This window comes from Falco naumanni, chromosome 5, assembly GCF_017639655.2.
Source record: "Falco naumanni isolate bFalNau1 chromosome 5, bFalNau1.pat, whole genome shotgun sequence".
Lineage (NCBI taxonomy): Eukaryota > Metazoa > Chordata > Aves > Falconiformes > Falconidae > Falco > Falco naumanni.
This window is the reverse complement of record NC_054058.1, coordinates 91,621,581-91,637,247: the sequence shown is the minus strand read 5'-3', so window position 1 is coordinate 91,637,247 and position 15,667 is coordinate 91,621,581. Positions and strand designations below refer to the sequence as shown.

General features: G+C 45.1%; 1 protein-coding gene across 9 annotated transcripts in view; it reads left to right on the top strand.

Moving 5' to 3' along the window:
* Nucleotides 1–12,726: 12,726 nt before the first annotated feature.
* Nucleotides 12,727–15,667, top strand: part of KIF21A (kinesin family member 21A) — a 92,309-nt gene continuing 89,368 nt past the window's right edge. For 6 of the 9 annotated variants that reach the window (XM_040594285.1, XM_040594289.1, XM_040594284.1 and 3 more), the window contains exon 1: nucleotides 12,727–13,125. In XM_040594285.1, the coding sequence (XP_040450219.1) occupies nucleotides 13,082–13,125 (44 nt within the window). In that variant the 5' untranslated portion in view covers nucleotides 12,727–13,081. The remainder of the gene's footprint in view (nucleotides 13,126–15,667) is intronic. The other 3 variants (XM_040594286.1, XM_040594288.1, XM_040594287.1) reach the window with 1 other exon arrangement.

Sequence of the window (15,667 nt, the reverse complement as noted above, 5' to 3'; positions counted from 1 at the left end):
GTGACTCCGCTCAGCACCACCCGCCGGGCCCGGCCGCCAGCCAGCTTTTAGCCCAGGGCACAGCACACCCACCCGGGCCGTGAGCTGCCAGTTTCTCCAGGAGAACGCTGTGGGAGATGGTGTCAAAGGCTTTTGTCCAGGTGGACAACACCCACAGCCTTTCCCTCATCCACCAGGTGGGTCACCTTGTTGTAGAAGGAGATGAGGTTTGTCAAGCAGGACCTGCCTTTCATAACCCCATGCTGCCTGGGCCTGATCCCCCGGTTGTCCTGCACGTGCCACGTGGCGGCACTCAGGATGTTCTGCTCCACAACCTTCCCAAGCACTGAGGTCAGGCTGACGGGCCTGTACTTCCCCAGATTCTCCTTATTGCCCTTCTTGGAGATGGATGTCACACTGGCTAACCTCCAGTCAACTGGGACCTCTCCAGTTTGCCAGGACTGTTGACAAATGATGGAGAGCGGCTTGGTGAGCTCCTCCCCCAGCTCCCTCGGTACCCTCGGGCGGATCCCACCCAGCCCCACAGACTTGTACACATCTAAGCAGACCAGCAGGTCACTGACCATTTCCTTCTGGACACACCAGGGCACGATTGTGTCTTCAGCAATCCCCCCGCCCAGCCATGGATGTTTAGCCCTGCAGAAGTCCTGGACCACTGCAGTATCAGCTCTTGGACGTCCCTTTGCATACCTTGTATGTGTGCATCCTTGGGAATATGGTACAGTGTACCCGGCTGGTGGTTCCCATGAACCAGAAACAGATGCACACAGCTATAGGCCTAAGTCCTACATATCCATGATCAGACGAACATGTATCCATGTGCTGTCATGTTTTATACTTCAAAGCCATGGGATCTTGATATAATGAGTGTGTCCTTCATATGGTAATACACATGTATTTTCCAAAGATTGGGAGGAGAAAGCCTCTTTGCCTGATGAGGTCCGTAGGTGGTACAGATGAGACTCTAACCCCAACAACCAGAGAGCAGAAGCCGTACAGCAGTTTTATTTCTCCAGCACGAAGAGGCTACTACCTGCCCACTAGGATGGGGAACCAGCATGGTTGCAGATGTCCTGAATCAGACTTTTTTGTCAGCCTCCATGTCGGTGTCCCATGGAGCCCTAGCCAGAGGTGGGCATGGTCCTGCCACATCTCTGGCAGAGGGGAGTGCCAGCAGCCCCTGGACCACAGCCTTTGCAGCTACACTGGTAACGGTCTGTACGTTGTAGCTTTAGGGGGAAACATTAATGCACACCAACCACGTAGCACACACAGGCTCTGTGGTTATTTTGTAAGTACCCACACTCTGTACTGCCCTTATTCAACGGCCTGTGTGTATATTCACATATATTCACACATATATGTACAATATGTGTATTTACAGACAAATTCTGCTGTCTTTCTTTGGTAAAGAGCATAAATGTGTAAGAATAAATCAAGACCCTACTCACTAAAAAAACCAAACCAGCAAGACATTCTAATAAAAAACACCATCCAAACCAAGTCAACTAGTATTTTAGAAAAGAAAATAATATCCCAAGTAAGAAATGGTCATAAGTGGGTGGCAATAGTTGAGGAGTGAAGCTATAGATACAATATGGCAGAAACAGCTGCAGGTAACCCAGAGCATTTCTTTTCAGTTAAAAAATATGCCATGTGAAGACTGCTTGATAGGATAAACACGTAGAAGGACTATAAAGGACAGAAATAAAAAGCTCTATGGGCTAAACTAGAGTATTGCAAATCAGAGGACGTAGAAGGAACTTGAATAGCTGAGTTTCATCATCTTCCAGTTGAAATGAGTGGTGCAATGCTGAATAATTTCAAGGGGAGAAGAAATAATTACATTATTAGAGAAATTTAATCTAGCCATGGCAGCATGGTATCACTGAAGATCACTTAGGAAACTCACAAATTTAAATGAAGTAAGACATTAAAATGACATTTTACTCTAGACACCTATATGTAAATTAACCCACATAAACAATGCTACATGTATCTTCAAGTCTTTATTTAAATGTATTTAAATAATACATAACAAAAGCTGATGCAGAATCATTCAAAGTTGATTTACCTGTTTCTTGCCTTCTTTTGAAATTTTAATTGCATTATGACAGAAAACTTGATGCTGTGAAACAAAGTAGAAGGGTTTGAAGACCAAAAATATGAACACTAACATAATGCGGATTGACAATCAGAAGAAAACAAAGCCAACAATAGTGGATTTTAACCATAAATGCTGAAAAAATAATTAAGGCTACACATGATTTATTTTCATGATAATGAAGGCAGCTCTCATGTAAAGCAATGTTTTCTTTGAAGACCTCCCTCTTGGAGATTTTAATTTTTTATAAAAACAAAAAACACAACAGACAAACAAAAAACCCCCACCCTGTACAGCTTTCACATTTGTAAGAAAAGTTTGAAAATCCGATGTGAGTGTAGAATCAGAAGGTAATTGTAATGAATCCCTCTGGATTTAAAAGTGCAAGCATTTGAAGTTTGGCCTTCTGATTTCTTAAGCCTGTCCTGTAAGTATTGATTAATTTTCACTGCAGTGAAAATAAGCAGTGAGGCTTATCTGTGAAGCACATAACTCCACCGGGTGAGTAAGGGTAGTAGAATCTGGCCGGAATGAATCAGACAACCATAATTATGTTAACTAGGTGCCTAAGGCATTACCTTGGTGTGCACAAAATTCTGAGAGATGTTGAGCTCATGATGAACCACCGACTCTTACCGGGAGCCGGGATGCTCCTTGCTGCTAAGGATGAATTCCCCTGTGGCTGGATAAACTGTGGGAAAACAAACACTGAAATCAAGACACTCAGAAGACAGAGCATATGGAGACGCTCCAGCGTCAACAAGTAGCATTTAGCACTAGATGGTGCTCTTTTCTCTACTGAGTTACTCCTGAGAGGAACGGGCTTTTCTCATGACACCGTGCTCCGTTTGTTACAGTAGGACTTCACTCCAAGAACAGAAAATTCAAAACTAAAACCGTAAAGCAAACCAGAATGCTTTCCTGTGTTGATTAGTCATCGCCCGTAAGCCCAGAGACAGACAGCAGGTCATGAAGTACACTTCTGTGAGTGCTCGCTGCTGTTGCCTCTGGTCCCATTTTCCCAGTGCTGTTTGCGGTGTCCTGGCAGCGAGGGATTTCTTACTTCCCTAAAAAGAATCTCTTGGATCTGTACATAGGTCACTGTCATGAAATTTATTCCTGAGATCCTCTGTGTTCCCTTTACTTTTGTATCCTCCTTCTCAATCACCATCTGTGTTCCACCCCAAGTCATTCTTTGTTCATTCCCTCCATATATTTCTGTTCTTTAGGTATGTGCTCTGTGGCTGTTATTTAGCCAGGAATACATATATATAACGAGTTGTTTTAAGTAATTTCCCTTGTATCAGTCTATCAGTTACTACAGGTCTTCCTCATTCCTGTCATTTTTCTGTAAACAGCCTCAAATTTGTCAATGTTTTTATTAGCAGACCCTTATAAGAATCTTTGCTAAGATCTACATTTTGCATGAAAAGCCAGGCAATGAGATAATAATTTTAATACTTATGAAAAGATCTAGAAGAAACTCCTAACACAGAATGACTCAGTAATACAAGGGTGTTGTATTGCCCAGCACCCATGATGGCACTGAGGGAGCTGCATGGGTGCTGGCCATCTTGCCATGATCAAGCCACAGGTTTTGAAGGCCCCAGCAGACCTTGCAAGGTCTACCAGGCTCCCAGCACAACGTTACTTTAGATAGGGCAGGCAGACCCAGGTAGCAAAGCCTGAAGATTGACAATAGGAGATGCTGTTCGGGGAGAGCAATTGTACCTGGCCTTTTCCTCTGGTCCAGCCTCCTAACATCACAGTCAGTGGAACTGCCTGCTCCTTTTATTATCTCTTGATAGAGGCATTGCTCACAAATCTTGTCTAATCCCTTTTTATGCCTGCTAATAGCCTGCTTCCCCAACCTCCTGTGGTAATGAATCCTAGAAGTTCATTACCTGCTGTGCAAAGAAGTGCTCTTTCCTTTCAGGAGCAAACTATATCCATACTCCCTGTTTATAAATGCAAATTTAAGTAAGATTCATCCTATCACTGTTCTCAGTAGTACCCTTTGGCCTAAGTGTTCCCAAGTGATACATACACAGCGACTGGTATGAAAATGACTTCAAATAAATTTTAAGAAAAACAACACTCAGTTTGCTGCATCTTTCTGGGGGAAGGTGAAGAATGGTGGTTTAGCTGTGGCTGCTACCCACATAAGCGAATGCTTCTTTTCCACCTACATGTAGCCCAGCACAGACCTGGAAGCACGTGTTTTCTTGCGGGAAGGGGAGGTGAGGCTTGAAACCCGCTGCAGAGCTTGGCAAAGCAGCCCTGGCTGCTGCTGCCATGGTACAGCACATGGTATGGCAGTGGTCCTTCTGCAAACCCTCTTTGGGAACTCCTGCTTCCCACATCTCCCAGCTTGTTATATCACCATTTTGACTATCCTTTTATTTTTCATGAGTCTGCATGACAGTGCCAAGCCAGGCTGCACAAACACAGAGTAAAGCAACTTGTGCCATCCTTACTATGCAGCTGTCATCCCTTAATTTATAAATTCCATGATGCTATCAAAATAAAGACTCTCAGTTTTGTCTTGCAAGACCTATTCTTTACACGCCCAACCCTCTGTTATGCAGGTGACTCTCCACCCACTCGCTCTTCCCCAAGCTCCCGTGCTGCCTGTGGCTTGTGGTCCCAGTATTGTTTAGGTAATTAATCATGTCTTCACCCACCTTCCATCCTTATTTTTTGTTATTACTATTTATTGTTTTTATTGTGGTAATGCCTAAGGACACCAATTAGGAAATAGGACTTCATCGTAAAAAACTGCACAACAAGCTCTAACCCAAAGAATTCACCATCTGGTGTGATGGAAGTGGGAGGAAGCCTGAGTGAGCAGTAGAGGACAACGAGGCGTTTACACAAAGTAATCATAAAACTGGTCACCAGCTAACCTCTACTAACAGTCATCAGCAGGCTCTGCAGGGAAACAGAAAATTTTCTGGCCTCTTGGACCAATTTCCTCTGGGTGTTTTACCAGAAATGAAGAACTTAAGATTTATTTAATCTGGAATGCTCTAGGGTTTTGATGCTTTTTGTTTAAATACGTAAACTCATTTTTTTCTGTCTTATCTAGGGCAGATTGGCAAGGCTGCCCAGAGGAGGCTGCCCTGCCACTGCTAATGCTGTCCTCACCAAATGCATACAGAAATGTCATTCAGTACCTTCCACAAGGCTGAACCAAAATCTGAAAGCATGGTGGTGATGGGGGAAGGGTGAAGGACAGAGGAAGGATGAGGATGCTGTTGGGAGGGACATTAAGAAAAATCCATCATGTTGGGTAACTGTATCCTTAAGGCAAAATTTGTGTTGTGCAACTGCGACACATTCAAGTCTGAACAGCTGGTTCTGGTGAGAGGCAGCAGAAATGAATTTCCCGTGCAGCTTTTGTATTAATAATTCATCTCATTAAGGTGTGGTCTAACAGTGCTTGCACAGGCACAGGAGTCAACCCTAATACTGGTTTTGACAACCATTTCTTCTATGGGCATCTGTGATTGTCGTGTCCTTCTTGCCTCAATTTCCCTGTACAAGAAAGGAGAAGAGCTATACTTGCTTTGGTTCAGACCTGTAAAACAGCTGGCCTACTACTCTTTGGAGTATTTTGTAGTCTTCTGCAAGAGCATGAGGAAAGCACAACATTCAGTCATCCTGATCTAGTAGCATTCTGGGTTTATTGCAAGGCATTAATGAATCAGGCCCAAGAATCACGTTTAGAAGTGAAAATCACTGACCCACAGGACGGAGTCCCTTGCAAAAAACTGCAGGACCTGGCTACACTTCAGGAGATGTTTAATAACCCAAAGCCAGAGCAAGGTCTCATCCTGCTAAGATGAGTTATTTTCTTCATACTGTGTTAGATTTTAATAGTGCTATCATAAATAATTGAACTAAATTACATTATTGTAAAGGCTACTTTCTGATCTTTTTTTCACCTCCTCTCCATTATTTATACTCTCCCTTACTTTAAGGGACTTGCAGTTTCTAGGGTGAATTTGCAAGGTTTTACTGCAAAGCAGCTGATCGCAGCTTCCAGTTAAACAACAAATTCTTAAAATACGGTGACAAAAAAGGCACATTCATCCTTAGCGTATATCCACTATTTTGAGTCATGAGACTGTCAAGATCATCTTGGGGAAGTTTTCCCCAGAGATGTGTTTTTAATTCTAGTCTAGCAGCGCTGGTTTAGTGGGGATCTAATGTATATGTGTACTACATGGGACATAATGTAACATGTATATTTTATTTATATCAAAATATTTGTCCTGATAAAACCATCTTAGTGCAGACAGCACTTATAGTAGTACAAACTACAGCAGTCCTTAGGCCCAGAAGAAAGAGAAGTAAGTGTATGGGTATAAGCACATTTTTGTCATACAACACAAACGCTCTGAGCTGCCAGGAGCAGAGGAAAACTGTACTGCTTTGTTAAGAGTGATATAGTTAACACAGTACAATTTTTGTGTGTCAAAAGTATTAGTACATAAAGAAATTCTTTCTTTCCTCATCAAGTGTAGTGGTGTAGCTAGCAGCTCTATTCCCATTGAATCCTCTGTTCAGCTCCAGATATGATCCCTTAATCACATTTCTTTCCATTATATTTCCTGCTATACACTTTATCCATTTTCTGGAAGATGAACAGAAAAAAAAAACCATCTCCTTTCTTCTCACTTCAGAGGTGCCTGTTGCTGCTTTTCCTCTTGTGCTGACCAGCTCCAGAAACACCGCTGCAGAGCCATTGCTTGGCTTTGACTTCAGAGATCCCTCTTCCTTCTCCACCCGTCCTTTCTGGTTTCTCTGCCATCTTCTCTCCACAGTCATGGTACTAAACCAGCCTGTTTCTTCCCTTATCTGGTGTTATTCTGATTATATAAACATCACCTTGCACTCCCTTCTTCCTTCTCAACTTTGAAATTACCTTCCCCCATCCTACCATGAGCCAAGCGATAATTACCTTCAGCAGCATGCTTTCTTTTCTACACTTATTGGGAGCAAAGACTTCCCTCTTATACTTCTTAGCCTGCCAGCGTAGAGTGGCTTAACACTTTTCTTTCCTCATTGTTGTTTAATCAAAAGTCTCAGTGAGTGATGGGAAGAAAATGAAAAGCATTTGAAACGTCTTTTATAAGCTTGACTGCTTTCCAAGACTTGCAGTTTGAAATGAGGAGTCAGTGAAAGAAGAAAAATCTACTTCTAGAAAGTCCTGAAAAATCAAGATGCAAGAGTTTTTAGAAGTTTAGTGTAGTTTGTAGCAAAGATCTTTCAAAAGATGACTATGGAAAAGCCTAAGGTTCATGTAAGCCCAAGGCATCAAATAGAAAATGCAAAAAAGAAAAAGAAGTTTCATTTTGCCAAGTAGAAAACTGGAAATACTGCATACGTTAATGTTGAAGAGTTTATTTGATAAAATGGAGTGATTATTGCTGACAAGTGAATGTTACTGACTTGATTTCCATCAGCAATGCTGTTGCTCATGAAACCCAGTTCCATAAGAGTCCATTTACCCTTCCTGTGTCATAAGATACTGGAATACAGGGAGTTTTTAGGTCACACAGTTCACAGAATGATGACAGACCTGGACAAGGAAAAAGCTATAAAGAAAATCTGTGGTCACTTATATGAGCCAAAATCTCCAAATTTTTCAAACTATCTTATGAACCAATATGATATGAAAAATAAAAAATTGTGCTCATTGATTGTATATATTCTATCATATTTGCATATACATTTAGGCTTCATGGTATGTCATACCAAAATCACTGAATAAATTGTGGCTTGTATGTGGCTAAAAAGAGTTTATTTTATATATATATATTCAGGAAAACAATAGTAATTAATGAAATTATATACTTTTTATTTTGTATGTGTAAATTCGATAAAACAGCATGAACTATGCAGATTATGCGATTTAATGACCTTCAGGACAAGGCATCAATACTGTTCTTCCACAGTGCTTGAACATTTCATGTTCCCCTGTCTGTATCCAAACGAATATCTGCCTTCCATAACCGTGGGATGACTGCTTTACTTGACAAAACCTACTAATTTTGCTTGAAGCCTTCTGTCAGTCATGGTGCAATTGGTCTAATTGGTACAGATTAATCAGAAATTATTGATTTCATATATTATGGCCTGTGCCAATGAAAGTGTCACCTCCACTACCCAGCAGAAAAAGCAGTGGAAAACATCGCAACTGTATAATGAATGTAAGCCTGTTGCCTGATAAGCTTTTATACAGTGAAATCTTAAACAAATCATTAATATTTATGATAACGATAATATTATGGTAATGATAATCATTATCAAACCCTTATGGGATAGATCCTCATGGTTATGAATTGTCTCAATGTCAAGATCTTCTAACACTGTTCTGTTATTTTCATCAACAGAGTTTCTTCTCTGAACTAAATGGTATTTTCAGCAGGTCAGAGAAATAGTCAACCTTAGCATGGCCCTAACTAACAAGTTGAACCTTCGATTAAACTGGCTTATTCAGCACTGGTAAATTATCACAGTTTAAAAATTTGAAGTGAGGGCTGTACTATTTTAAGTGGTCTATTTTAATTAGACCATTTCAAAATCAACGGGTACAGCATAGGCACAGCCTAAACAACTTGTCTTGCAAACATACATAGGTCAAAACGCAGGGCTCTGACTCCTAAGTGGAGTCTGCTTGGCTCGTTCAGGTTGTGTACATCTCACTGATTTTAGGCAGCTTCTGTTGTTTAAAGGAGCCCTTTGGGCAGCGTCACCGTTGGTGCAAGGTGTGTGTGTGTGTCAGCCAGAGCCCTCACCCTTCCAAACGCAGGGCTTGGTTTGGTTACCCCAGTGGATGAAGCTCATTGTGCTGAGTCATACGGCAGGAGAATGGAGGAGGTGAAAGTGTAACAGCGTCACCGGGACGGGACGGCTGCCAGGGAAGGATGTTCCTAGCAGTCCTCCTCTAAGCACCGAGCAGGGACCAGAGCTGTGAACTCTCTGCCTGCTCCCCAGCCTTGCCGTTTGTCCCCTCTCCGGGGACCTTTGCAGGGGTGACTAGAGGTGGTTGGTACTTGTGGTGCTGGAGCCACAGGAGAGATGGGGCGCTCTACTGGAGGTCCTACCTGTAAGCGTGCTGACTGCGGAGCATGAGGACGGGGCACCTTCCAGGAACATTCATTCATTAGCTGTGAGATTAGGCATACCTGTAAATGTTACCACACAGCTTTATTAAAGATAAACAAGCCATTGGCAGTATGGCTATGCCCTTAGAAGTTGAAAGAAAGGAAGCGACTGTGCCCTTATTTATTCAATTAATCCTTCAAATAGATGAATAGGATGCTGGAGAGCAGAGGTCAACTACACTATAAGAAACAAAAAGCAGGAGAATTGATTAAAGCTTCCTGGGCAGCCAAGTTAACAATATTGCTGGTTGCCTGTTTACATTGGATGAGTTGGGAAAAAATGAAATAAAAGTTTATTTTACGATAAGTATGTTAACAAACAGTTTATTTTAACAAATGCTTTCTGGAAATGGGGAACATGGAGAAGAATCTGCCATTAAAGAAATAGGACCTATGCCTTTTCCTGGTTTACATCCAAATGGTCACACATCAGGCAATTTGCATGAAACCTGGCAAGAAGCTAAATGTAACTTGTTATGTCAATTTTAGAGGAGCCCAGCACTGGAGTGAAATATTTAAGATAGAAAATTTATGTGTAATACTGTAGGACTGAAATAACCATGAATTAGAACGGAATAGATTTACTATAGCACCAGCATTTATGGCTTCCTCTTTAATCCCGATGTGGATAACAAATCTTTGTCATTAAGAGCTGAAACCTGTAAATACCAATCCGTCTGTCTACAGAACATTAAGCTCAGGAGGACTTCTGCCAGGCTTTTTAATTTTCACTGTGGAAGAGAGAGGGCTGGATGTGGTCAGGCTGAGGCAAACATCTAAGGGCACAGGAGGGCCAGAAAAGAAATGGCCCCGGCGAGATCTAGAGCATGAGCCTGGCTGAGCAGCCAGGACTGAGACAGTCCCAGGCAGCTCCTGCGGCTGCTGCTCGCCGCTGGGCTTTCAGCACGGCTCGCGGGGTGCACTGGAGGCACTGACTTAGCAGGATTTTATATGCATGCTCAGGGTGATGGGGATGAGCTTTGCTGTACTGGGGCCTACCCAGCAGAAGATGCTGTGTGAAACAAATGCAGGCGGATACTGCCAAGGTACAGATTTGGCTTGAGCGCGTTTGTTGCATTAACCTTGCAGCTGCGTCAGCTGAAAAAAAAGCTTTTGATACTATGAATAAGAAAGTATCCAAGTTACTAAAGCTATTACACTGAAAACACAGAGACCTTTGCCTTTCCCATGTTTGCTTAGCTTTATTGTTAGCTTGATTTGTAACTCTGGTGTAAATAAGTCATGATAACATAATTATGCCATGGGATTCCACTCACCGTGGATGGGCTGCGGGTAATTTAAATAGCTCAGTACAATACGGGCAGATGTATGACACAGTCACGAGTGTTTGGTCTCCACTAGCTGGAAACGCCCTGATCTCTGAGCCTTCTATCACTTGCATTTTGAGGCTATTTTGGTATGAATGCCAACACAATCCACCTGCAGGAGCTTTCTCTTTACCTGCTACCTTGCCCATTCTATAATATATTGTGGAAAAAAAGGAGAAACAAAGCATCTGGCCTATGGCATTAAATAGAGGAGTGAGCTGGGAAGCCCAGGGAAACATGGGCTTTTCTCTGCCTGTAGCAGATCCCCTCTGTGACTTCAGACTGAACTACCTGTGTCTCCATTTTACTGCCTTTTGGACAAATACTGTCTCAGTATACTGCGGTGATATGCTATGCAGCTTAAGTCCCCCATAATTTCAAATGATGTTGGAGCTTCGTGTGGTGGTGCCATGTAATTCAGAAGGCAGAAGACCATCATTTTGTATAGCATCTTCCAGGCGGGTCATTTTCCAGCAACAGTCCAATTTCGAAATGAATAGAGAGAACAAAAAAAACGAACAACCCCAAGAAAACAAACAAACAAAGGCAGAGGAAGTCACTATGAGAAACATGCAGAGTAACAATAATTCAGTGGATTTCTGCTGAGAAGGAGGAAGTTTTGAGTGAGCCACAGGCACGGCTAGAGGCCCCATCCTGCCGGCAGACCTCACCTGCCCATCTCTGACAGAGGCTGGGGCCTGGGCGTGAGCAACCTTCACTATCAGAAGCGAAACAACTTGAACTGCAAGGTTTTTAGCATATCATTACAAATTCAGACCCAAGCCTATTCTGATGGAAAATCTTCCTTAGGAATGTGAATTGTTTTGGGCAAAATAACCGGGCTTGTTTCCTGGCAGGGATATTATTTGCATCAAAAATTAATGTCATCCGCCCACTCAGTTTCCAACTAAAAACCAGGCATTTCATTAGCGAAGTGAGAACAGCAATGCCTGGCTGGAGCAGCTAGGGCAAACAAACCTGCCGAGCACGGCCAGGAAACCAAACGGGAGAGCTGCGTGCTGCCGCCGGCGCCAGGGCCCGCATAGGGCCGGGGCGGGGGAGCGAGGAGCGAGGAGCTCGCACCCATGCTCAGGAGAGGGAAACACGTGGAAGAGCAAAAATCCCAGCCCTGACGGGGCTGAGCTCTGCTTTCCCAGCAGGGAAGCCTGAAAGCTGGGAGTGCTGAGAGCCCTCGTGTGGCTGCGCATGCGCGTGGGCAGGAGCCGTGCGTGCCGGTAGCACGTGTGGGGAACTGTGGGGGGACAGGGGCACACGGGCGTGCAAGCGCGGTGCAGGTGTGCGCGCGGGGGAAGCGGCACACGTGAGTGGGATGGCACGACGGGCGTCGTGCGTGGCTGTGGCTGCCAGCGCGTAGGTGCGTGTGCAAGAGGTGTGTGTGGGGCTACAGGGGCGCGCCTGCTTGAGACGAGCCATGTGTGGAGGGCAGGCGGGACAGGCGCATGTGTCAGGGTGTATGCGAGGAGGCAGGCGTGCAAGAGGTGTGTGTGTCAAAGTGTATGCAAGGAGGCAGGCGTGCAAGAGGTGCATGTGTCAAGGTGTATGCGAGAAGATGGCTGTGCAAGAGGTGCGTGTGTCAAGGCATATGCAAGGAGGTGGGCATGCAAGAGGTGTGTGTGTCAAGGTGCATGTGTCAAGGCATATGTGAGGAGGTAAGCGTGCAAGAGGTGTGTGTGTCAAGGCGTATGCGAGGAGGTAGGCATGCAAGAGGTGCTTGTGTCAAGGTGTATGTGAGGAGACAGACGTGCAAGAGGTGCATGTGTCAAGGCGTATGTGAGGAGATGAGAGTGCAAGAGGTGCATGTGTCAAGGCGTATGTGAGGAGACGGACGTGCAAGAGGTGCATGTGTCAAGGCGTATGCGAGGAGGCAGGCGTGCAAGAAGTGCGTGTGTCAGGGCACACGCAAGCAGGTGGGCGTGCAAGAGGCGCGCGCGCCCGAAGGCGGGTGCCTGTGAGGGGCAGGTGCGCGAGGGGCGCCGGGCGCCGTGGCGGGAGGGGGCGCGGCCCGTGAGGCGGGCGCCCTGCCGGCCACCGTGCCCGCGCCGGCGGCGGCTGCCCGGGGCGGGGCCTGCTGACGCATTGCGGCTGGAGCGGGCGCGGGGCGGCCGGGGCGGCGGGGCCGGACCCCGGAGGGGCGGGTGCGGGTGCCCGGGGGCCGTCCCTCCGCCCGCCGGCGGGCTGACTGACGGCGCTCCCCGCCCAGGGACTGGAGGGGCCGGAGCGGGGCGGCGGGTAGGAGGAGGAGCGGCGCGAACCGCCCTGCGCTGCCGCGGCTGCTACCTATTCATTCAGGCACCTAAAATGGCTGGAGAGAGGAGGTGGCGGAGCAGGAGGAGGAGGTGAGGGGGCAGCCGCAGCGGTGCCCCCACCTCCTCCCCTGCGGGGCCCTCCTCGGCCCGGCAGCGCCCCCCGCTCCCGGCAAGGCTCGCGGCCGCCCCTCGCCTGCGCCCGGCACCATGTCGGCCGGGCAGGACGAGAGCTCGGTGCGGGTGGCGGTCAGGTAAGCGGCGGCGCTGGCCCTCCCGCGGGGCCGGGGGCGGGCGGCGGGGGGGAGCGCTCCCCGCGGGCCCCCACGTCGCGGGTGGCCGCGGGCCCGGTGCGCGGAGCGGCGCTGCGAGCTGCCCGCCCGCGGGAAAGAGGGACAGCAGCGAGGGACATCTTTCCCGCAGAAAGCCTGCCGAGCCTCTCTTCCCTACAGACGTTGGAAATACCCCAGAGGGGGAGAACCAGCCCACCTTGAGATCTCTCGCAGGGGTTTCTCTCTGATTTTCAGCGGTGACCCTAAAAATACTGCAACTAATTATAGCGCGGTGCTGCCAGTGCTTACTCATGGGAGTAAAGCTGCCCCTAGACTGCAGCGCTGCCGTTTGCATCACGGAGCTTTGCGAGAGTGGATCCTGGCAGACTGGTATTTTTAGAAGGATAAAGGCTTTTATCCCACAGAGGCTGTGTCTAACCTCACCCACCGGTGAGGGATGGGCTTCCATAGGGCTGCTCACAGCGTATGCAGAAGTCATGGTGGGAGTAGAGCTTAAATAATTTTAAAACATCAGCTAATTCAAATTACTCTTTTATGAGAGATAAAAATCTGTTGTTCATCAGTGAACTCTTGGCTCTTCTCGGTTTTCTGTGTGAAGATATCATTTTATTGTTTGAAGAACTTCCAGATTAGCCCACGGATGCCTTAATTTTCAAGATGTCTTTACATAATTCAAACATGAGGAGAAATATATATATGTGCGTGTATGTTTATTTATGCATATGTATGCCAGTATTTGGGTTTTAATTGTGATACTGGATGATGATTTATTTATTTCCTTTAAAGAAGTGCCTTTCTATTGTATGCTGACACACTTGGAGTATGACGCCACTAGAAATCAGACTTCAGGGGAAGGTCTGCTGCTACCAGTCGGTCCTTGGAATCGCTACATACATCTCACCTTAAGAGAATTCAAAGGTTGTACAGGAAGACTAAGAGGGTGGACCGTTTTTTCTCTGAAGGGTGTAGGAATAAAAGATGTTAACTGCACGCTGTTGTTGTTATGCGCGTGTGGGGGGAACGGTTCAATAACGTTTTCAGTAAACAGGGAAACACCGCCCCTGCACGATAACATGGGGTGTATGCTGCAGTTGTTTATTAGAGTCCGCTTGCTGATTGCGGTAGCATTTTCTATGGGGAGAGATGCTTTGGTGAGTGTTGTTATCTGTTGAAGCGTTTTTTCACATGAAGTACAGGGAGGTATTATTCCAAAGCATAATTGGGCTGTATTTTTAAAAAGGAAAATATGAGATAGGTGTGATACTAAAAATAGGGCGTGTTACGGGTTTACAGACGGCTCTGTCATTTGAAGAAAATATTAAACATCTACCGAGCCAAAAAAAATAGTGATGTAGAAGCGAATTTACAAATAGGGAGGTTTGCTGAAGATAGGAATTAAGTAAAACCTACTGGTGCAAATATATTTATAGTTGTAGGTGTGTGTTAAATAGATCAGAAATAATATATGACAAAATTTGAAAGTGATTTTTAAATCACCTAGCTGTAGCTTTTGAAAACAAATCCCTAATGTTGCAAAGGCATACTTCTGTACTATAATTGTCTAACTAACATCTTATGTCTGAGTGCAGTTCACGACTAATGAAGAATTGCATCTTTCCTCCTGTCTGCTTTCTTCCCCATGGCAGATTAACTATTAATGTACAAGATTTCTCCCTGTCTACTTAGCAGTCATGAACAAAAGCATGCACTTCCCCCCCCCCCCCCAGTAGCTCTTTGTAGATGGCTTTCTATTATTCCTAGTTGTTTATTTTGCACAGTCCTATAATTCAACTGGTCTTGCAACTTGCTGTGTATCAGCGCCATGCTGTACTGTGCGTTATGAATATTACACTCTGTTTCCTTGTTGCTTTTGTTCTTCAGTTCTTTTTCAGAACTTGAACTTCAGTGATGATCTCCACTGTTGTGATGAATTAGTTGTTGGTTTTATATGTATGCTTCCTGAACAAGGCTTGCTGTACAGCAGGACCAGCTTTCACTTCACAGCCCTGGTGGTAGTAACTGAAGTAAGATGCAGCGAAGGCATAGTACGCTGAACTTACTGCAGAGCTGAGTTTGCTTAAACTTTAAACGTAGGTTATAGAATAGACATCACTGAAATTGTTTAGCAAATTGTTTTTCCAGAACCTGGTTATCTCACTTAATTGTGTACAATGGGATTCAAAAATACTTCATTCGTTCCAATTAGCACCACCTTTAAGCTATCATCTTGTATGCTAATTGCTCCCTATTTTCTTCAATGTAATAATGGGTTTGTTAATGATGAGCTAAATACTCCAGCTTAGCGAAGCTTGAAATCTGAAAACGGTTTGGCAGATAATCCAGTAACTAATGTTAAATTCCCCCATTAAGAAGAAAATTCTTTCTCTGTTGTCATTCACCATTTGTGGACTTACAGTTTTGATGATGGTGTGCAACTTCAACAAAGAGCTTTGCTCTCTGTGTGATTGTGTATGGTGTCTTGTTTTCAGATAAAATCAGAGTG